Genomic DNA, 23,184 nt, shown 5'->3' with positions numbered 1-23,184 from the left:
TTTAAGTGGAAGCTTCAAGTTAGTTACCAGGAGACTGTTTCACAAATACAAGTGGAATGTGAATATGGAAAGTGAAAACACTCTCAAAACAAAGCACTAGCAATTCTGTCTTTGGGAAGAAAGAAGTAAATGCATTTATTGATGTTGCAATTTTATAATCATCTTCCCAGATATGTATTTAATACAGAAATACTCTATACTTTGTGAAGGCATCTCAGGTCATTTAGCAAACAATTATAAACACAACCATCTAATTATCAGTAGTATAAACACAGCTCATTCATATGTCACAGATACATCCATGGGCACATTAGAGGAAACAGCCCAGGGACTCTCTTCCTCTCATTTGAAGAGGCTCAGAGTGGATCTCAACACACCCCATCAGATATTGATTGAAGCAGGCCAAGATTCTGCTCCATCTTTGGAGAATACAAACTCAAGACAAGTCCAAATGGCAAAGACCAGGACCACTGTCATGTGGACACTCCTAAGCTTGAGGAAGAAAAGTCATACTGTCTATATGCTTTCAGTAAAATTTAAAATCAGTAGGAAACCCACTCAGAGTTCTTTCCTTAAGCCAGTGGTTTCCAAGTTATTCTAACAGCAGAATTCCAAGTCCAAAGAAAATATTACCCAGAACCTAACATATAAAATAGATAAAAGTAGGGGCGCCTGGGTGGCTCAGTTGGTTAAGTGGCCGACTTCAGCTCAGGTCATGATTTCGCGGTCCATGAGTTCGAGCCCCGCGTCGGGCTCTGTGCTGACAGCTCAGAGCCTGGAGCCCATTTCAGATTCTGTGTCTCCCTCTCTCTGACCCTCCCCCATTCATGCTCTGTCTCTCTCTGTCTCAAAAATAAATAAACGTTAAAAAAATTAAAAAAAAAATAAAATAGATAAAAGTAGAAGAGCTGTGGGGTGTGTGTGTGTGTGTGTGTGTGTGTGTGTGTGTTTATGGTAGAAGATAGTGAAGATGGGAGGAATATAATTTGAAAATCACTGCTTTAAGCTAAATTGCAAAATTCTGGAAATGACATCTGTTCCTCTTCAGCAATCTTTGCTTCTAGGGAAAATTACCTCAGTACTTTAAGTCCCAGTTTCCACATCAGCAGAATGGGGATAACATCTAAGTCGAAGAGTTACTATGAATATTAAGTGCACACTGTCTAAAGGATGCTCAGCATAGAGCCTGGACCATTGTAAGAGCTCATTAAGTGCTCGATGATGACAATGCTGAGAATTATTCATCCTTGATATCACTTGGGGGAGTGTGGGTATCATCACAGGCTCATTCCCTTCTTATGGCAACAAAGCCTCTGGCTCATAGATGTAAATCCTAGCTTCTGAGTGAGAAGCTGTAGCACGCTGTCAGGGTTAGGACAGAAGTTCAAATCCTACTCTGCCACATACTTCCTATGTGGCCTTGAACAAGCAGATTGTAGACTTGTAAAATGTGACTACTAATCCCTATATTATACTGTTGTGAAGATTATACAAGAAAGCATATATGTTCAACAAATAAGAATTCCCTTTCCTACTCTCTTCCCACCATTCTTTCCATTGAGGATCAAACATTAGGATCCTAATCTCTCTATTTCCATGTCACATGGCATAGAGAAATTGGGGAGAAATCCTGGGATATTTGGCTCTCCTTTTGTTTTCTTTTGTGTATATCCAGAAATAGGTTCCGTTTCTTCCCAATACTGCACCCAGTGAGGAGACTATCTCTCTGCTGAATGGCTGAAAGAGTAGGACATTGGCTTTCTAATAATTCCCTTTATATGGGCCACTCTCTGAGATTGGTTCAATTCTAGAATCCTTGGTTACTCTAAGGAAAGTTGAAAGTGAGCCCCAGCAGCAGAATTCCTGACTGGCAGCAGTAAGGAGACAATGACAAAGGTGATTATGTTGAGGGCAAAGGGACTGCTACACCCTGGGACAGCCTGGGCTGGCCTTTATGTTGATAAGTCATGTGCTACAGAGCTATGAGCCTATAGGCTACAGTCCTGTGCAGACAGTTCTGTAACAAATGAGTCCTGAGAGGCTAGAAGAGTAAGGGCGTTCAGAGGCCAACTTCCTCCATGCATTTGTGATCATAATATAGAAATAGCTACCTTTTACTGGTAACTTAATATGTGAGGACTTCTGTGCTCTCATTAACCCTTCCCACACTATGACATAAATAACATCATCCGCACTTTTCAGATGGGGAAACTGAGGCTTAAGAGAGGTTAATTTGTCCATGGGCACATAGCTCTCCATGACAAATCCTGGATGCAAATCCAAGACTGTGTGACTAACACTCATGCTTGTAAGCCCCCAAATGTCCATAATTCATCAATAAACATTTGTTGCGGCATATTTAGACTGGACATTCAGGTTTCACCTCTGACAGGGACTGAAGACATCTTTCAGAAGTGGTATATACAAGCCTAAATGGAAATTAGAACTAGGAAATCACATGAATGTGTTTGTAACTTAGACACACACATGCAGAAGGTCCACTGGGACATCTTCTTACTCTAAACTCTTTTTTTCTATTTTTTTTTAACGTTTATTTATTTTTGAGACAGAGAGAGAGCATGAACGGGGGAGGGTCAGAGAGAGGGAGACACAGAATCTGAAACAGGCTCCAGGCTCTGAGCTGTCAGCACAGAGCCCGACGCGGGGCTCGAACTCACAGACTGCGAGATCATGACCGGAGCCGAAGTCGGCCGCTTAACCGACTGAGCCACCCAGGCGCCCTTCTTACTTTAAACTCTTAAGAGCCAACAGTGTGGCATGTCTCCCCTACACTGCCCCCCACCCCAGCATCCTGTAGACTCACCACAAGTTCAGAGCTGGTCTGGAAGGTCTCAATATAGAAGGAATAGTGCTGGTCACCCATCTGGTTTAAGATGGCTGTCATACATGCCACAAAGTGACTCTGTAAGAAATAAAGAAAACTGCCATGAAATAGTGAAGAGAGAACCATGAGATTCATCTTTTTCATTTCCTTGACTTCAGACTGGAAAACACCGAACCATCTCAGGCAAGTATAAAAAGTCCCCCAAGGGGATCAGCAAGTGAAACTTGCCTATGAAGAAATGTCTCCTTATGGTTCATTTATGGGCTCGTTCTTCCAAAAAGCATTTATTGAACACCTATTATGTGACTGGGACTGTAGTGGGAGCTCAGATACAGAAGATAGGGCCTGACCTATCACTTCTACAGCTGCTTGTACTTTGGGAAAAGACCACTGAGTTGGTGTCAGGAGATCTAGTCTCTATCAAGATCCTGAAGACAGTTTGATTTTCTGATAAATAATTTTAATATCTAAGCCCCAATTGTTTCATCTGTAAAGCAAGACAATAATCCATCCATTTCAACCCCCACATATGTATCAAAAAGATCAAATGACTCCTATAATGCTTTGAATTCACTTATTTTCTCTATAGAGGGGTCAGTTGTTAAACCATCATGACTCAGTCAGTGAGAAGCCAGTAGCTACCAGTAACCAGCACTTGTTAAGGGCTTTAGAGGATAAAAGAAATGAGAAGAGGTGGTTCTTGCTCTTCGGGAGTTCATGATCTAGTTGGGAAAGGAAGGTTAACATCCATGAGGGAAAAAGTACAAGACCTTTAATCTGCCAAGCAGACCAAGTGTCAGAGGGATTCAGACAAGAGAGAAATCAATGCAAGGACTTGGAGAAGAGGTGGGTCTGGAAGGATCCATGGGATCAGAGGAGCAAGAACCACATTCTTTCATGCACCATACCCCTTTCTGCTTTACCCGTCCAAATTTTATGACTCTGTATCAGGGTGTATTTTCTGTTTAGGCTAGTATGTGCAAGCAGCATTTAGGAATATCTACTCTGGAAACCTTGTAAAGGGAGTACCAACCACAAATCCACCAGGAGAGAGGAGCCACTCAAGGTTGTCTCCTGCAAGATTCCAATGGGACTGCCATCTTAGTCAAAGGAAGTCCCACTAGGTTTGGTCAAGGGCAGGCTTATGGAAGAGGGCCTGCTCAATGTGATGTAGGTCTTTCCAGGGAACCTTACTGCTAAAAGGTGTCAGACAAATGGCATACCAGAGTGGTGGGCCTGGAAATAGTATGTGTGAACCAAGAAAATGGGCTTGGTATCACAAACTGCTATCTTTGTTTAGAAAGACACACACACACACACACACAATACATATCCTTATACATTACAGCTTTATAGTTTATAGTAGTGGAGGAACAGCCTCAATGTCCCAAGAAACTCCTCTGTGTTCCTCCACAGGAAGTCCTTTGGATAACTGAATGTCCTCAAGATCACATTCCTAAAAGTAACTCCCAGAGATCAGGAATCTCATTTGCTTCTAGGTTTTTTCCAATTAGGATGTTAGGAATAACATGCTTTCCCAATCAGCAAGACCCACTGTAGAGTTTGTGGGGCTCAGAACAAAATGAAAATGAACAGTCCTTATTAAAAATTATTCAGAATTTCAAGACAGCCCCAGTGCCCATTCTGGGCACCAGGCAAGGTCATACACCTGTGAAGCCAGCCCTGCCCGCCAGTGACCACCACCACACTCACACACCATAAATGTTTAGAAAACATGCAAAGCTGGCAGAGAGTGCAAAGCTGGGACTCTTGGGAGCAACAGTGAGGACACTATGTTTATGGGGACCCGGAGCCTCTACACTGGAGTGAGCTGTCTTGGCCATCCAGGAAGGCAAATCCTCTTCTGCTCAGGCCCCCAGGGGGTGGTGGTGAGTTTGTGAAATTATCAGTCCTTTTCAAACGAGACAGAACGCCACCATCTCTGTTAACTTAAGCAGGACCCACTTAAACCAAGAAAGAAGATTTATAATTGTGTATCCCGCTGGACAGGCTGGATCCCAGGAAGGAGAAATCAGAGAGTTTGAGAGGTGTGTGTGTGTGCACGTGCATGAGCGTGTGTGTGCGCGCACACACGCATGTGTTTCCTCTACTCCCTCCATCTCATCTCTCCTCTCCTCAAAGATTTCAGCCTATGACCACTAGAGGTCTTTTCTTTTCACATGGTAGCTGCCGAGCAGTTTGTTCGGATTTTTATTTATTCCTACGTGAGCAGACCCACTACACTTCTTGCATATAAACAGTGAAAATTACAACATAAAGGACTCATTATTCCTTCTTTTGGAGTAATTCTGCTGCTGGCCAAAGCCTGGCTCATTTTGCAAGGAAAGGGAGGACATCTCTGCAGGTAATTCTACTGCTTCAAGGTAAGAGATTTGGGCAGGTTTTATTTTTTATGATCCATGATCCTCTAAGAGAAAATGCTATCGCCTCTTGGACAATAGTTTACTTTTAAAGCTTTGGCTTAAATGAGTCCTGGGATCGTGAGCTTGTGTGTGTGTGTGTGTGTGTGTGTGTGTATGTGTGTGTGTGTGTGTGGTTGTGTGTGGTAGAAAATCTACCATTGTCAGAACTGCAGGCTGCCCCAAATGCATAGATACGGAATGCTTGTTATTTCCAATGGCTTGATTTGAATTTGAAGTGGGGGAGAAAAGCAAAAAAACAAACCTCAGAGCTCAAGTTGCTTGGAATTACCTTGAAAAGGCTGCATTTTCTTAAGCCTTGTTTAGAGAAACTTCCATGCTTCATTTTAAAAGAAAATAAAAGGGGAAGGGGTTCTACTCCCCATCGAGAGAGAGTAACCATTTTACGAAAGGATCCACTATTTTTTTTATAAGGACTTGCTCAGTGTGTTACAGTCCACCAATCAATCAAAATTACTTTTACCGGCTTGTTCATTTCTTCCTTCTAACTACCACATAGAAAAACCCAGCTCAGTGCCTTACAGTACGATTTGTAGTGCAATGTGACTGAAGTTTGGACAAGTTACCTGCATTTGGCTGTTAATGAAAAATGACAGTGTTTTCCATCCAACTAGAAGCACCCCTTTTTTCCTACTATGATGTCTAGCCCACTTTAGTACCAAATCTGTCAGAAATCACACCAATGTGACCGACTGATTAGTGAAATGGCATGAGATGCCAGCAGCAGGTTTGCATTCAGAACAGGTTCCCCTCTGTCATTTAAATTAAAAAACAAATAACAAAGCAAAACAAACAAACAAAAAAAAACAAAAACAAAAAAAAAAGGAAGAAAGAAAGAAAGAAAGAAACCAAACGCTCTGTCACATAATGATAGAATGATGGGATAATATTATGCCTCTCTGACGTTTATCCCTTTTTCAGTAATATCCTTAACATGGCAATCCACCTCTTAGCTTCCTGTCCCCTTCCCTTTTTATGAGTTTGAGACCTTACTTCTAATCCACCATGTTTTAAATGTTTAGAAAGAGAGAGGAATGGGGTGGGGATGTGATTCGCTAGCAACTCAGATACTCCTAACATTGACATTGCTCAAACTTTATAGTGTAGGAGCCAAATCTCCCAGTCCTGTTGGCAACATGGAAAAGCCCGAGTACTGCATGGGGGACGGCAGGGTGGAGGGATGCCCTGCCGTCCAAGCTAGGGAGAATCCCCCTCTTCCCATCCCTGGCAGAAATGGTATAGGTGACATATATTTACTACCAAGGCATGAGGCAGCCACTCATCCATAGCCAAGCAGCATGCCAGGTGCCTAGATGGGAAATTGCTTCTTAAAACAGAATACCAGGGGGACCTGCATCTTAATTCCCAGAGAGAAATTGTATCTGAGACACTGGCACAAATCAGGCAGAGTCACCTCGGCTCCATTCGGGGCGGTTGAAAACGTAGCTAATGAATCACAGCATGGAGAGACACGGTTTGAAACTAGGTCAAACGTGTAAAAATAAGTGCAATCATCGCAGGCACTTGGCTGATGAGGGGCTACTTAACGCCTTGAGTGGCAGGGTTTATTTGCCACATAGAACCCTCTTCAGCGATCCGCGACAATCAATCCTCTTAATTAATTCAGCCCATCAGTGTGGAGAGAAGTCTTGCACACCTGGGAGAGAGCTGAAGCTCCAAAGGGAAACAGCCAGGGTCTCTTCACTGTGTGATGGCAAGAGAGGAAAAGAGAAACCCGGTATCGTGTGATTAATATTAATTAGCTGGGATACTAGATGACTGGGATCAGGATAGTAGCCCTCCCCAAATCATTTGGCTCCTTTGCATAGAAAAATCATCATTGTCGTCATCATCAGCAGCAGCAGCAGCAACATATTGATAAGGCCGATAGCTGGGTGAACATCAGTTAACTCAAACATATCTATTTAACCACCTCTAACGCAAACACACCTACACACACATACACACAACAGTCAAGCCCCCTGCAGTGCTGAGTGGACCTGGAAGAGGCTATCAGTTTGCCCTGCCTTGAAAAACAAACAAAACAGGGGGAGAGGGGCATGGTTGCTGTGGATGCGTCCCCCACTCACCTGAGATTGTGGGAGGGATGAGCTCACAGAGGGAGAGAAGCAGCTAACTTTGGGAGCTTGCTACCTAAATGCCAACATTACTACGCGATACCAGCTGGTGACACGTTGCTATAGTAACTTCAAATAATGTGCAGGGCCAAAATAAAATAAAATATAGAAAGCGCCAAGGAGAGGAGATGAAGGAAAGTTTTCATACCAAGGGAGGCTCATAGGGAGATGAAAAGTTCTATTTATCAGGACATTTATTTCCTTTGGAGGCTAAGAGTGGCCAAATGTCATTCTCAGGTTGCTTCTCCATTCACCCCCACATCTGCCATGTGGTTATATAACAGATTTTATTCCTGGGTGGAATTGGCACTGTCTGTGTGGTGGATCCAGGACCGGAAGTGGGAGGCTGTTGTGTTAGGAGAAACAGGGACTCTAAAACCGCTTCATCTTAGAGCTTTGTAGGCTACTCAGAGTTACAGTTTGTAGCGATTTGGGGGGAATCTAGTATATTGTTCTGTCTTAGCAACCATCAAGTCTAGGCACTGTGCTAGGTGTGAAGGTGCAGCAGTGAGCGGGATGGATAAGGCTGTGCTCCAAAGAGTTTACACCTGGTTCTGCCAGGATGTAGAGCATCAGAGGGCCTAGGAGCCAGCCTACCTTAATTCAAATCTCAGCTCTATCTCTTACTAGTTGTGTGGCCTTGGGCAGGGTCTTGTGCCTCAGTGTCCTCATCTGTAAAAGGGGATAAAAATATTCCTTACTTCATACAGTTCTGGTGAGAATTAAATCAAAAGGCACTTGGAACATAGAAAGCCCTCGATAATTATCAGCTATTATTATTATTCTCATTGTTGCTGACTGTGGTCTAGGGAAACTATGCAGATTAGCCAACTGAAATTCCTGACCTGGAAGAAGGATATGATGAGATCACTTACCCATGACTGTCTGTGGACACATCAAGTGTTCCCAATAACAGCTCAGTGCCCTTTGACTCCGAACATGCCTTTGGTTAAAAACATGCCCAAAGTCCAGCTGTCAAGTATATTGAACATGTGCCTCTTGGACCAGATATGTTGGGAGGTTTCTTTTATTTGGGGATAATTGCAAGAAGGTAGGAAGAGTCACAATAGCACCCAAATTGTTCAAAAGCATGAAATAGAACGGTCTTCATCAAGAACGTATCCCCCCAGCTGTTTGGCTTTAGGATATCCCTGTCTCTGTGTGCAGTGACATTCTTTGGTTACCCAGGGATCCTGCTGTGTGATAGAGTAAATCAAGTTACCTTCTTTCAGGGGAAGCTTCTTGATGGGCACAGACCCCAGGGTTTCATGTGGCCAGCTCCACGTCAAAGGCACAACATCACAGGAAAACAGAAAAGTGCACTTGGATGCCATATACTCTGGATATGCCCTGACACATTATATCTGTACAAGATGACAACTAGTGTAGAGTTATCTGTGTGTACCTCTGCCTGGTGCTGTGGGCATTAATGATGTCTCAACTACTCAGCATTGCCAGGGCCAGAACTGCAGGTGTCTCCTCAGAGAGCTAGCATCACTCACAAGGAGCAGGAAGGGAGGGGTAGACAAGGCTGCTTTAAATCAAGGTTGGAAAAGAAAACTGAACTGGTAACATACTCTTTCTTTGAGACGAACACATTCTGATCCTGGTGGACCTGTGCCTATGGCTCTGTGATGTGGGTCACTTTAAACCATCCAAAGGATATAGTGGGATCCCAAGGGGGAGGTGGATGGCAAGCAAATTCCATTCATTCATTCCTTGTGCTCAGGACTCTACATTCATCATGTCACTGATTCATTTCAACAAACTCATGAGGTCAACTTTATACCCATTTTATAGATCAGGAAAGTAAGATGTATGGAGGTCAAGCAGCTTGCCTAGATAGACATTTAGTATATGATGGGACAGGGATTAAAATCTGAATATTTCTGACTCCAAAACCTGTATCTTTTCATAAATCCACTGTGTCTCCCATGTCAGCATTGTCAGCTCACCTGGGGAGAGATTTTTGTCCATTTATTCATTGCTGTATCACCAGTCTAAAATTGAACTTGCACTTAGTGTGGGTTCAATAAATATGTGTTAGATGAGAGACTGAATTTATTATAGTATTCCTCATCTCTAAAAGAATGTTATAGGGACCACCCTGCACACACAAACTCTGAAAAGTTAGGGTCATGTGTAGACCACCTTTGCCTTGGGAGAGGCCAGAAATTAAAGAATTTTTGTTCTGCTTTTGAGTGTACTCCATCTTAAGTTATATTTGATCAAGCTACAGTGAGATCGTTCTTTCACACATTCCTTAATTCAACAAATATTTCTTGAGCACCTACTATGTTTCAGGCTTGGTTCTAGCCGCAGGGGATACAACCAGAAATGAGAGTAACAAGATTTGTTCTTAATGAACTCTTATTCCCATTGGATAGAGGGCCAGGGATGGAGAAACACAGTAGAATGAATGAATAACCAAGTAACATTATTTTAGGCAGTGATATCTGGTACTAAGGAAATATTACCCAGCGATGAAATGGGGATGGAGTGAGAAGGAAACTATTTTCAACAGGGGAGACAAAGGCAGCCTCTTAGAGAGCTGGCATTTGAATGGAGATCTGAATGATGAGAGTCAGTCATGCAAAAATCTGGCAGAACAGCATTTCCGGGCAATTGAATAGCAGATGCAAAGGCCCTGAGGTGGATGTGCTTGGAGTCCTGGAGGATCCCAAAGAAGGCCAGCATAGCTGGAAGGTATGAAATGAGGGAAGACACTATATAAGATGAGGTCAGAGAGACAGGCAGAGGCCAGATCCTATGGGCCCTTGGGGGTCAGAGGCAAGCATATGGATTTTCCTCCAAAGTGCAAAAGAAGGCCATTGATTCGAGTTTTAAAAAGCTCACTCTTGCTGCTGTGTGTTTCAAGAACCCCTCTTTAAAGAGATGGCTCCCATGTCTTACCACATAAGCCCATCTCCAAGACACTGTACTGGACTTATTCCCACGGTCATGGGTCTGTGAAAAGTGCAAGTTGTTTTCACTGTTGACTCTTCCTTATTCCTGGTAGTGTGACCTCTTTTCGGCAAATGCTTCTCACTAAATTATTATTTTATAGCACACTCTGTCCCTCTTTGTGCAGGCAAGAGAGTGGACTCTAGTTTTATGCGGATCCCATCTATCTTCAAGCTTAGTGGGCTCATCTCCCTTTTATTTGGAGCTGAATGAAGGGGAGCCTGCTCCAGGGGCTCCCAGTCTCTGATTAAAGCCATTCCCATCTGTGGGACCTGAGAAACCTGCTTGCTGGGAAGGAACACCCGCCCAGTTTTTAATTGAACAGAAGATGATTTTTTTTAATGTTTCTAATAACATTTGTGGAGGTGTGGGTGAAGTTCACAAATGTGATTGCAAGAAGAATAGTTTCAGAAGCAAGGATTTATTCTCGGCACATATACCAGTGATGGGCCTCCAAATCTTTGCACTGAATGCCTCAAGAAAGGCTGTGCAAAAAGACTGTTTGGAGTCCTGGACAATACAGTATTGTCCTCAGCTCACTTCTCCCTGGGAAAAATCAAAGCCCTGAGTATCACCAGGATGTGGGCTCTGGATAAGTATCCTAAGCAGCCCCTCACCTTCTTCTACAAACGTGTGCATCAAGGTTATGTATGACACCAAGATCAACCTCCAATAGAAAAAAGATTCACAAAAGGATACTATGTTTCAGGCAGGAGGCATTGTGGGGTAAAGGACAATAACTACTTTTTAAAGGGCTAAGCCTGTATCAGGCACTTTTTATAGGACTTTTTATATGGTTGTGGCAAGAGAAGAAAAGAACTGGAAGAAGGAGAAGCTATTAGTAGTCAGACATTTATGAGTCAGACACTAGGCTAAAAAGTATAGTGATGGTCACAACCACCATCAGTTATTGAGCACTCGCCATGGGCCAAGTGGTATATATGCATTAATCCTCCCAGTATCCAGGTGATCTTGATAAAACCACATGTACTTTACAGATGAGAAAACCGAGAAGCAGAGAGGTGACATGACTTAGCTAGATCAGCCTGACCCCACAATGCTTTTGTTTTTCTTAGAAAAAAGAGAAAGACATTACCATTTTGTAGACATGATATGATCTTAGTGACAGGAAAATTAAGCAAATCCTTAAAGTACACGAAGAAAGGAAAAGGGCACAACATTTTACCTCACTGTGCTTCCTGCCTAAATAGACTTGAATATTAAGAACATTCAATATTCCATTCAATTCAATAAACTTCTCAAATACTAAGAAATATTCTAGATATTTCCTATGCCTATATAGAGATGGAAGGATGGGTAGATGGGTGGATGGATGGATGGAGGGATGGACGGATGGAGGTAGCTTGGCATATGGGTAGACACAAAGCCACATAGACAGAACTAGCTCTCTTCATGACTGTGCCCTGTGGTTTATGAGTCTCCCATGATTTTAGGCTCAAATGAGGATAAACACTCGATCTTCTGCAGTGCTTAGGGCATTGAAGGCCAAGAAGGGTTCAGAGTGGAACATCAGTGCCATGTACTTGGAAATATATCTGGTTTCCCATAGAAGCAGTTTTCCTAGAAGGCACTAGACAGGGAATCCTAAGTCTGGGAGCAAACGCCGGTTCTCTTCAACATGCTCTGGAACTTTGGACAAGATACTTGATCTCTCTGGCCTCAGTTCTCTCATCCCTGAAAAAGGGACCAGTGCTACCAACAGCACTGTTGTGAGGAGTAAGTAGAAGGCAGGTGCAGGGGTCCCGTGTAGAGCCTGGCACACCAGAAGCATTCAGAAAACCTTCTTGCAATGCTCAGCTTCAGCCCCCTCTCTGGTTCACCAGAACAGTTTGCTGATCAGCTGAGGAAGTGTGGAGTTAGCTTTTGGTTGACTCGTGGAGGATGATTTAAACCTCCCTGTGGACCTGGAGAACTGCATTGCGGATGATGATTTATACAATCTCTCCCTGCCCTTTGTTTCCCTTTACAAAGTCTCCATGTTTAAATGAGAGGAGGGGCAGGCAGACAAATGTGTTCCCAGACAACCAGGCAGCGAGGCAAGAAGGTTTTCAGAAGGGATGATTATTTTGTGGATAAAAGGATTGCTTAGTTTACCCCTTGTGTTTACTTCACAAGGAGTGAAGAAGAGTAAAAAAGATCTCTCACATTGCATTTTAAACTTCAAGCCCAGCTTTCCAACCAGGACTCTCCCTGTGCCTCTCCAACCTCCCCCAGGTAGGTCAAGTTGTCCCTGCTGCAAGTGGCCTGCTAGTCCCAGCAGAATCCGGTACTCAGGTCTGAGTATGATAATAACGGTTGGGTGTGTGTGCAGGTGGCCTCTTTGCAATACCTGCCTTGACTGCTTAACTTTACAGGGCTCAACCAAAGCAATGACACACTGATGGTTTAATTATTAATCCACATTAGGGCAGGATTTTCTCCTTTCCCAGCTAATCCTCCACTCCTTATTCCCAATTAATCAATCGGTTAACAAATATTTACTCAGCACCTATTATCTGTAAGGAGCTGTATCAGGTACCTATGACACTCTTAAGATCTCAGAGTACTAGGGAAGATTATCCCTGTCTAGGTAGCTAGCTAGCTATCATTTATCTATCTGTCTATCAATATAGTGGTTTTCAACTAGGGCAATCTGTCATAATTGGAGGAGAGGGGAGGTTGCTAGTGACGTCTATTGCATAAAGGCTAGGAATGCTGTTAAACACCCTACAATATACAGGCCAGCCCCAACAACAAAGAATGATCCAGCTCAAAATGCCACCAGTGCTGAAGTTGAGAAACTCTGATCTGAAGAGAGATATATGTTATGAAGCCAGATGACAGGTGCAAAATGAATGCTATAAGTAAAGCTTTCTCTAGGTTTTTAAGAAGTGGAAATGACCTTTGTGGGTAGGGATGTTTAGGGAAAATTTCACAGAGTATGTGGGGCTTGAGGAACTACATGATTGAAAGGGATTAAGCTAAAAATGGGAAAGGACATCTTAGATCTATAATAGAAAATACATTTCATTTTATAATTTGATTAATTTGATTGATCGGGAGTAACTGCCTAAAAGAGCTGTGTGGGGAATGATTCTAAGGCCAAGTCCTAGCTCAGCAGGAAAGAGTGTTGATTGATTAGTGATGTCTGCTATAGGCAAGGGAGGGGGAGGGATAGTGGAGATGCTGCGAAATTGCTGTCCCACTTTTGTATGTGGAACAGGATGAGGAAAGACGCAGAGGTGGAAATGAGCAAAGTGTTTTGGTATAGCAGAAGTTCACAGAGGGAGATCACGAGAGAGACTAGGAGGGACAGACTGGAAGGGCCTTGAATGCCAGGCTGAGAGCTTTGAACCTCAATCTGCAGGTAATGGGACGCCACATAGGCACCTGCCTACTGGGTTGCCTTCAGGACAGCTCTGCTGACAAGGTCTTGAGAATGAAAGACAGCTGCCCAAAGTCCTTGCTCTTCACTTCTATAAAGAGAGTACTATTTCATCTGTTAACAGTAAAAACTGGCAGAATCATCATGCTTGGGCTTTTATGAAGCTGATTCCAATGATGAAAAAAATCCTATGAAGCTGAACTCAGAGATAACTGTTTGAAAAGCTGACTCCAAGGGTTCACATTAATGAGCTCCCGTAAAGCCCTTTTGGATAGAGCATTCCTTCTGATGTCGTATGTGCAAAAAAAAAAAAAAAAAAAAAAAAAAAAAAAAAAGCCTCAAGGAGGAGGGGGAAGAATGGTGGCAGAATGGTGGAAGACCATTTCTGGGGCTCATCTGCCACTGACCTTCTGGTAAGGACACTACACTGCCCACTGATGTTGTGCTTCCCGTCAGCCCCCAGTTACCCGACCCACTGGCTCCATAGGCTGTTTCCTCTCTGCCCTGGGAATGATACCTCATTGATTTATTGGTTTGCGATTTTCCAAATGACATCATACTCCATTTTTTTCATTCTTTCCTTTTGCTCACCTCCCTCCTCTTAAATTCCCATTTGTCCCACTTCTACTTCTCTGTCCTTTGGAATGGTAACAACACCTTCCAATTACTCCTCTGCAGTCCGCATTAGCTGCCTGCTGACTCCTTCTCCCTGTCATCGTTAATAAAGGTGACACTGCAGCTTGGCGTGAGTGCAGGTCCGCCTCCCACCTGCCCCACCCTCCCCTCTCTTGGACCAGAAGACTCCCTAACCACAGAGCCCCTGCCTTTGACGCTTTCTTCCTGTACCCAGCTCCCTTCCCTGTGTTCTAATCCGCACTCAATTAAAGAAAGATCAAGTGACACAATAAAAATGCCATCCAGAGAGCTGGCCTGGTAATGCCCAGATATCAGATCAACTTACTACAACCCCGTATCTACTAATTCTATCTAGAAAAAAAAAAAAGATGTCATAGTTGTCTGGACAGATTTGTTTTTGAAAACCCCTGCTGACTCTTTTGCCCCGGCAGACCTGGAGAAATCCTAGCAAAAGTCTAATCAAAGTTAAAGCTTAGAATTGGAAAGATGATAGGGAGGGTGCTCCTTGGGAGTCTGTGCAAGCCAGTGTCCTTGCAGCACAAGGGGAAAGCTATGGACCAGGGAGATTAGGTGGCTTCCCCATGGTCACACAGCTGCTGTCAGTGGTAGAGTGGGTGCTAGAATGCAGCTGTTCTGACCACAGTGTTAAATCGACTATACCATTCTCTACCAAGTCTAAATGCTGGCCCCTGGCCTCCAAGATCCCCGCAAACAAAATGACTGTTATTTTCCTATCTCAGCCAAGGGGTTGCCCTGATACCTAGAATAAATGGACCTCCACTAATAATGAAGGCTGATGTTTGATGTGCATATGCTTTATCTCCCTCACCACGTAGGTTTCCAGATTTGGGGAAGAACAAGCCATTGAGCACTAATTTCATCTTTCAAAAAAAATTGAATGGGCGCCTCTATTACCACTATTCATTCCCACTTTGATTGATTATGTTCTGTGCCCAGCATCCAAATCTGGTTAAGAACATCAAATTAAAAACCAAACGATTGATCACTGAAGTCACTCTGCGTAATGAAAATGGTCTGAATGTGCCTCAGGGCAGGAACAGGGTGGGATGTGGGAGGCTTTGCTTACAACACTTTGCTCTGAGATCCTCAAACTGGCAGTGCACAGGACTCACACAGTGCACAGAAATGCTTTGGTTGGCATGGTGTTGTTGTTGTTGTTGTTTTTAACATTTGACTTGTGTGTCAACTATATTCAAAAAAAAAACTAAAAAATAAAACATTTGAATTTTTGTCAACATTTAAAAGACAGAAGCTATTCCATAAAGTTTTGAATTTTCAGCTTCTCTTGGACACTTACTTGGAAGATCCAGAGATAGCAGTCTGCGTTCCCATATGGCAGCACTGGGAGCTACCTCCAGAAGTGGACAGGGCCTATGGAGGTTGGATATGCACTTGCCAGGCATCCCAGGCCTGGCCTTATTCTTGGGTGACATACTTGTTTTAGCACTGAAGTCCTCTGTCCCAGGAAACCCCTCAGCCCCTGGAAAACCAGGATAACTGGTCACTCTACCTAGTTCTTCTTTTACATACTTGCCTGGTCCCTGTGGGCATGTGCACATATGGCATTTTCCCCATGGCCTCTTCCCCATGGCTCCCTTCAAGCCCACATGGTTCCCCTAAATGACATTCAAGGCTGCCCAGCATCTGAATCCTGCTTCTCCTCACTTCCCCAACCTACCTGCCATCTATTCCAAACTTCTCTTCATTCTCTTGGCATCTGCATAAGCTAAGGATGCCTTCTTTTACACAATTCATTTTTCAAGACCCATGCAAGTGACATTCCCTCCTCCAGGAAGTCTTCTATGATTCCACCTGATGCTCTTCTGCCCCAGACAGACCTAGGTACACCCTCCCTCTGCTACAATCATTCTTTCTCCTTCTGTTGTATGCATCACCATTAACACAGCATCAAGTGAGTAGACTGTGGTGGTGGTCATCCTAAAGACACAGAGGGAGTCAGAATTTTGATAAAGTTTAAAAAAAAAGTAAAAATTGTAAAACTTAATTAGAAGTCCGGTATCTCTGTGAGTTTTGTATGATTCACCAAAATGAAAACTGAACACCATCCCATAGGAACCTGTCCCTACCCCATGATAATATTTAGCATTCCACAGTCTAAGAACATCTGGGTCTCCTGAACACTGACATCCAACTCTCCTTCTACTTATAACATGGAATATTAATTACATGCCCTCCTGTGTTCTCTGCTAGCCCTGGAGGTACTCAAGGTCAGGGACCTTCTTCCATATCCTGTATCTTCAATGCCTGGCTCATGGAAAGTGCTCAGTAAAAGGTTTTCCAAGTGAGTGAATGAGTGAGTGAACCTCCATCAAAGGGTCCAGGGGGACTGTCTCATTTGCTATGATTTTAAAGAAAAAAGGTTCTTCTTAACTGTCCCAGTGCCCACAGGATCTCTGTTTCTTAGCTGGCTTCCCTGAATCATATTACGAGCTAGAACAATCAATCTATGATTAGGGTCAAGCCATCATTCTTTTGGACATTTATCATGAGATCATAAGATTACAAAGTGTTGGTAGCTTTAGGGTCTTTTCTTATAAATAAAGAGAATTCCAGAAGTCCAACTTCCTACTGGACATTTCCCCTGGGACACCCCATTGGCAGCTCATCATAAACATGTCAACATCATCCTTCCCTCTCAGGCCTCTCTCCCTCCTCACTATGTTTTCCTTCTTAGAATCACCCTCAGCTTAAGACAACAGCCTAGCCATAGACTTTGATTCTGATCACGCTCCTTCTCTCTCCCTTTCCTCTCTCTCTTCTCTCTCTCTCTCTCTCTCTTCTATAAATCACCTAGGCCTGGGGATTTAGAAATTTATCTTGAATGTGTTTGTTCTTTGCCCTCACTCTCACTGCCCTGATTGAAGTTACCATCATTGCCACCTGGCTTACTGCAACGACCTCCTAAGTGGACCCTGCCTCCAGCCCTGCCCCTTCTCATCTCCATATTGCAGGCAGAGTGTGGTCTTACTAAACTGGAAATGAGACTGACTCTCACTCCTGCTTAAAATCTTCCCTGGATCCCACTGACTCAGGGTAAAAATCCAAACTTCTTAGCACAGGATGCAATTCTCTGCATGATCTGGTCCCTTTCCAACTTGATTTCTTCCACTCTTCCTACCTGCTCCTTTAAACTCTACCATCAGGCAACACAGAATTGCTGTCCAACTCACTTATCCAGGTCATAGTCCTCTCACCTCTGACAGCCTGACACATGGTGTTTCCAGCCTCAACACATCACCTTTAAACAATTTGCCTCATCACCTCTATTGAGCTTCAGGTTTCATATTTGAGATCACTTCCTCCACTAAGTGTTCTGGGAGTCTCTCCACCCCATGCTGAGTTGGGGGTCCTTCTCTGAGTTCTCATGCCCCCAGAATCATCACTTTGGTGGCACTGATCACAGTTTTCAGGACCCCTAACCTTATCTGTCTATCTTTGTATATAGGACTGTGAGGGCAGACACTGGATTAGTATCCTACTTTCTTATATTTTCATCTACAATATAGTTCCTGGCACATAGTAGGTACTCAACAAATATTTGCTCAATGAATGGCTATATGGCCTCAGATGGAAGAATAAATGGGGCACAGGTACCTAAAGGGCGTGTGCTAATTTGGGTCTGCTTTGAGGAGACACACAGATTGTTACAGGGCTCTCTTCTAATCAAATAGTTTCCTCAAGGGAATTAGAATAAAGTCTGGTCTGTCATGGAAAGTAACTTCCTCACTGTGTAATGGCTTAAGCCTGAGTGGGAAGGGCAATGGATTTTGGAATCCTGGACATTCTTTCCAGCCTCATATCCCATGGACACAGTAGGAAACAACACTAGGCCCAGAATTAGCAGACCTGGATCTCGGCTCCAGTCCTGCCACTTGATTCCTGTGTGCCCCAGGGAGGTTGCTTGCTCTCTCTGTCTTCACCTATAAAACAAGGGTATGGAACCAGCTCCTTTGACTCTGAATGTGGTCACTTGTGGTTATCCATAGCTGAATTTGCATCCTGATTCCCAAATTCCTAGCTGTGTAGGCCTCTGTAAGTAATGCTGACTTTGTGGGGCTGTTATATAGATTAAATATGATTACATTCATAAGGGGATAATGCAGTAGTGCTTACAGAATATTCAATAAATGGTTACAATTAAGAGTATAGGCATATCACATGGTTAATTTTTTAATGGTTATAGGATAAAGCTACACAGAAATAGCTAAGATTTAAACTCTTCAACTCTGAGTCATGTCAACCCCCTCCCCAAAAAAAGATTGATTGTACATATTTGCAGCCCTCTGTATCTTTAAAACAAAGCATCCAATAAAACTGACATTATGTCACAATTAAGACAATAAATGTTAATTGTACTGAATCAAGCCACTAATTTTGCTCCTACCAGAATGGAATTATATATTTCATTTTGGAATTTTAAAGCCCTTACAACTTCAAAGCATCATCTGTCGCATGCTATCATTTCAAGATTGGCAGGATATTGTTGTAAAGGAAAACTTCCCTGCCCTTGTGATGTCAGATGATGTTCCCCAGGGCATCCACCCCCTTCCCTCAGGTCTCATTTAGTGTCCAAGGTTCCAGCTGGTGGCACAGCATGAAGATGCCTTTCCAATGAATACCCTGTGTTCCTGGAATCTTTCTCTGGTCCAGGACCCATGTGGATTATCACTTTCACAGCTGGTTAGAACAAGGAGAGGCCTGAATTCTATCTAGTCCTAACTTTGCCATCAAGGAGTTGGGTAATCTTGGGTGAGTATCTTAACCTGTAGAGGCCCCATCTGGAAAACAGTAAAGAGGCTTATGGCTTCAAATTCCGAAGGTGTATTATTGGTATGTGAAATTAGAGAGATTGCAGAAGTAGGTCCCTTGCTTTCTCATTCCTTGGATGAGGCTGGGCCGGGAAGTTGTGGTTACCAAACTTTGCTACACATTAGAATTACCTGGTAACCCAATTCCCCAGGCATCAGGACTTTTAACGCTCCCTGGGTAATTTCTGATGTGCAGCAAACTTGGAGAACCTCTGGTCCTAGGGAGTCAATATAGCTCAATAAAAAATGAGGCAGGCTTCCCTGACTCCAGACTGGCCACTGGTCATAAATAAGCTACTCGATCCCTACAAGCCTACTCTTCCTTACTTCTGAACTCATAAGGTTTTTGCAATCAATAAGTGAGATAATGCAAAGGCACCTAGTGCTACTCAAAGCATGGTTCATTGACCAGCAGCACCAGGGTCACCGGGGAACTCATTGGAAATGAAGAATCTCAGGACCCCATCCAGACTTGATGAATCAGAATCTGATTCTCAAAAAATTCCCATGTAGGTAGCTCTCAAATATTGAAGTTTGAGAAACACTGCTCTAATACTCAGTTCAATAAAATGTACCTTGTGTAACTTTCTCATCAGCCCTCTGCTTTCATTCATTAGCCATTCATCAACACTTGCACAGCACGTGTGAGGCCAGATGCTGGGCCCCTAGCATAGTGACTGGCTCATAGCAGGGCTGCAAGAGATGTTTGGCCATTTCATGAATGGATACAAAAGGGAATTGGACCTGCTTCCTACTCTCCAGGAAGCTCATGGTCCATGAGGAAAATCAAGACATGAACTCGCGTATCTGGAACAGAGCAATAGTTACGAATGATGAAGGCTCCCCTTTATTTGTATACTTGCCACATGGCAGATATAATGCTAAGCAATTTAGGTACACGATCTCTTTGAATTCTCACAACAATCTTAAGGATAAATACCATTATCACCTGCCTTTTGCAAATGAGGGAACTTTGGCACAGAGGAGAAAAGTAGCTTGTCCAGAGCTACACCGGATGAGGAGGTGGCACTGACAAGGTTTGAAGTCAGCGCAGCCCCAGCCTGTTCACTCTGCAGCACTGCCACTGTGAGATGAAGCACCAGAGACAATTTCTGGCTTAATAACTTTGACTACAGCCTGTTCAAGGGCAGCCCCATCCCCAGGTGCTGTGGGATACGCAGCAGGAAGCCCTGCAGGCAGAGATGCTGCCAGGTTTCTATCTCAGCAGAAGAGCCGGCCAGAGGGCCAAGAGTTCCTGCAGGCTGCTTGTCGGACACAGTCCACCACATCTAGCTGTCCCTCTCCCTTGGCCTCTCTATGCTGCTTGGATATTTTACTTGCAAATACATTTGGCAGTTAATGTCAGCCTCTCAATGACAAGTCCAAGGAACAGAAAGAAAACTCCTTATCAGAGCTTGGGTATAAAAGCAAAGAAACTTTCTGAAAATCACATGATGAGTTGCAGGGTCTCAAAGCAGGGGTCCTGAGCTCTAGGCTCATGAGAAGTTGTGAAAAAGGACAGGTCTGTGATCACCAGGGATAAAGGGTATAACGTAATTCCTCTGGGTCTTCCTCACCAAATAGAGTTCCCAAGAATCTGCGTCTAAATCAGGTTTGGCATAGTAATTAATTGAAATATTTATTTGTGCTTCAACCTTCCCATAATTTCCCTTCCCTCTCCCTCCCTTCTCCCTGCCATTTCCATAAGGGTGTCCAGGGATTTTGCTCCCTCTCTTTGGAGGGGCATTCTCAGTATGAACCGGCAGCATCAGTTTCACCTGGAACCTTGTTTGAAACACACATTCTCAGGTCCCACCCCAGACCTGCCGAATCAGAACCTCAAGAGCAGGCCCAGTGATCTCTGTTTAACAGGCCCACTAAGGGGCTCTGATGGGTCTAACATTCAAGAACCACTTGGGGCGCCTGGGTGGCTCAGTCAGTTAAGCATCTGACTTTGGCTAAGGTCATGATCTCATGGTTTGTGAGTTCGAGCCCTGTGTCAGGCTCTGTGCTGACAGCTGAGCCTGGAGCCTGCTTCAGATTCTGTCTCCCTCTCTCTCTATCCCTCTCTGACCTCCTGACCTGTCTCTCTGTCTCTAAAAAATAAATACATGTAAAAAAATAACATTAAAAATTTTTTAAAAAAAGAACCACTGCCTTGGACAGTTTTGAGGGCAAAGCAGCCTCAGTGAGCAACTGAGGCCAGTAAGAAGGAAGGGGGACACAAGATACAAAGAGGAACAAGAAGACAGAAACTGAGGGGGGAAACAAAAGGATGAAAAGAGATTCCTAAGACTAGCAGGGGTGGTGGTGGGTTGAGATTCTAAGTACCAAAGATCAGTAACTCCTGCATGCCTGAGGGGACTGTGCCTCTAGGATGGCCCCAGCAGTACTGAAGTAGCAAACTTTCACCCTTAGGGATATGCACGATCCTTTAATGGCTAACTCAGCAGTGACTAGAGTGTACGTAAGACTAGAGGGATCTCCATGAGTGCTCAGCTGGGCATAAGACCCCAAGGACTTCTCTATGGCCCTCTGGGTAGGGAAGAGGAAGCTGAGATTGAGTCTGCGAATGCTGGCTGAGTCAGGCCAGGGCTGCTCCAGGTGAGATTTAATTTCATTTAGAGAAAGTCAAGGATTTATCATCTTGTATCTCACAACAGTTCATGGATGTAAATTTCTACCCACTACACCTGGGTGACTTTCAAGAGGCACTTTTCCAAGAACATTCTTCGTCCTTCCCAAACTTTCTTTAGGCAAAGGCAACAGTGCCTTATGAACACAGAACACAGGGGTGGGGAGGTTTGATTCCCGGTACAGATTTCCCAGAGGCATCCAGTGGAAATCCAGGAACACAGACTGGGACCAGAGACAGCCCAAAGGACCACTTATGTCCTTCTCATTTCTAAGGAGGAGAAACAGCAGGTTCTCCAGACCATATCTGGCCAATGTCCCTCCCATTACTCGGCTTCTTCTTGGTGAATAGTTTTTCTCCAGACCCTCATTTTAACCATCAAAACATCAATTCTCACAATCTTGGGTTTAGTCCAGATACAGCTGAGAGGTTAACATCCTTCCACCTCCTAGCCTATGCCTGGCTGGGTGATGGTTGCAGAGCACCATCCAGGTGAGTACAGGTGCTAAAGCTTTCTCTCTTCTGGGCAATAAGAATTCTGCCTCACCTTGAGTCTGGCCTTAATGTCCTGTCTCCTCACTCTGACTTCTACTTTGATGTCCACCATCCACCATCTCAGCAGGTAGTGCTTTTCTTCTGCTTTCAACTCTTAACCTACTTCTTTCTCTCTCTAATGATGAAAAAAAAAAAACATTTCCTACCTTCAAGGGCAGTATTTTCTAATATGTCATCTTAAGCAATAGGCATTAAGTTCCTGGACGTCAAGGATCATGTCCTACATACATTTTGTATTGCACCCACTCCAGTGCCTGACACTTAGGTTTCTAGTGAATGTTTACAGAATGACTCTGTAGACACTACCTGTTTGATAACTCCAGGTGAACATTTTACAGGTATCCTAAACTCAAGATGTTCCATTTAAATTTTTGATTTTCACCTCTTCACTTAACTTCAAATCTAATCCTCTTTCTGATAGAGGTAATAGCACCTCTGTCCTCCCAGTTGCCTATATAGAAAGATTCAGGCATCTTTGAGACTTTAATTTCCTGGCCACATCTAACTGTTGACCAAGTCCTTTCCAGTTCTATGTACAAAATATGGCTGGACTTTCTCCATTTCTGTCTACCTCAGTTCAGTCCACCACCATATCTCCCTAGCACTATAGCAATAGCCTCCTAACTAGTATGTGATTCCAATCTTGCTTTCTCCCATCCAGGGAATAACCAGAGTTGATTTAAAAAAAAAATCTGAGTTTCATTGTTCATGTTTCTACTTGGCCACAATTAAACC

General features: G+C 43.6%; 2 protein-coding genes across 6 annotated transcripts in view; one reads left to right on the top strand and one right to left on the bottom strand.

Moving 5' to 3' along the window:
• DOCK2 (dedicator of cytokinesis 2) overlaps positions 1 to 23,184 on the bottom strand; it is a 413,845-nt gene that overhangs the window by 91,886 nt on the left and 298,775 nt on the right. The window contains exon 28 of the mRNA XM_053907087.1: positions 2,825 to 2,923. Within this exon, the coding sequence (XP_053763062.1) occupies positions 2,825 to 2,923 (99 nt within the window). The remainder of the gene's footprint in view (positions 1 to 2,824; positions 2,924 to 23,184) is intronic.
• The window catches only part of INSYN2B (inhibitory synaptic factor family member 2B), a 117,844-nt gene continuing 99,608 nt past the window's right edge, over positions 4,949 to 23,184 (top strand). For 3 of the 5 annotated variants that reach the window (XM_019450261.2, XM_019450259.2, XM_019450260.2), the window contains exon 1: positions 4,952 to 5,229. The gene's annotated coding sequence lies outside the window, so the exon portion shown is untranslated. Of the gene's footprint in view, positions 5,230 to 23,184 lie in introns of all 5 variants that reach the window. The other 2 variants (XM_019450262.2, XM_019450263.2) reach the window with 2 other exon arrangements.

The sequence above is a fragment of the Panthera pardus genome, unplaced genomic scaffold, assembly GCF_024362965.1.
Source record: "Panthera pardus isolate Hobbes unplaced genomic scaffold, ASM2436296v1 HiC_scaffold_2, whole genome shotgun sequence".
NCBI lineage: Eukaryota > Metazoa > Chordata > Mammalia > Carnivora > Felidae > Panthera > Panthera pardus.
This window is presented reverse-complemented; position numbering and strand designations above follow the sequence as displayed.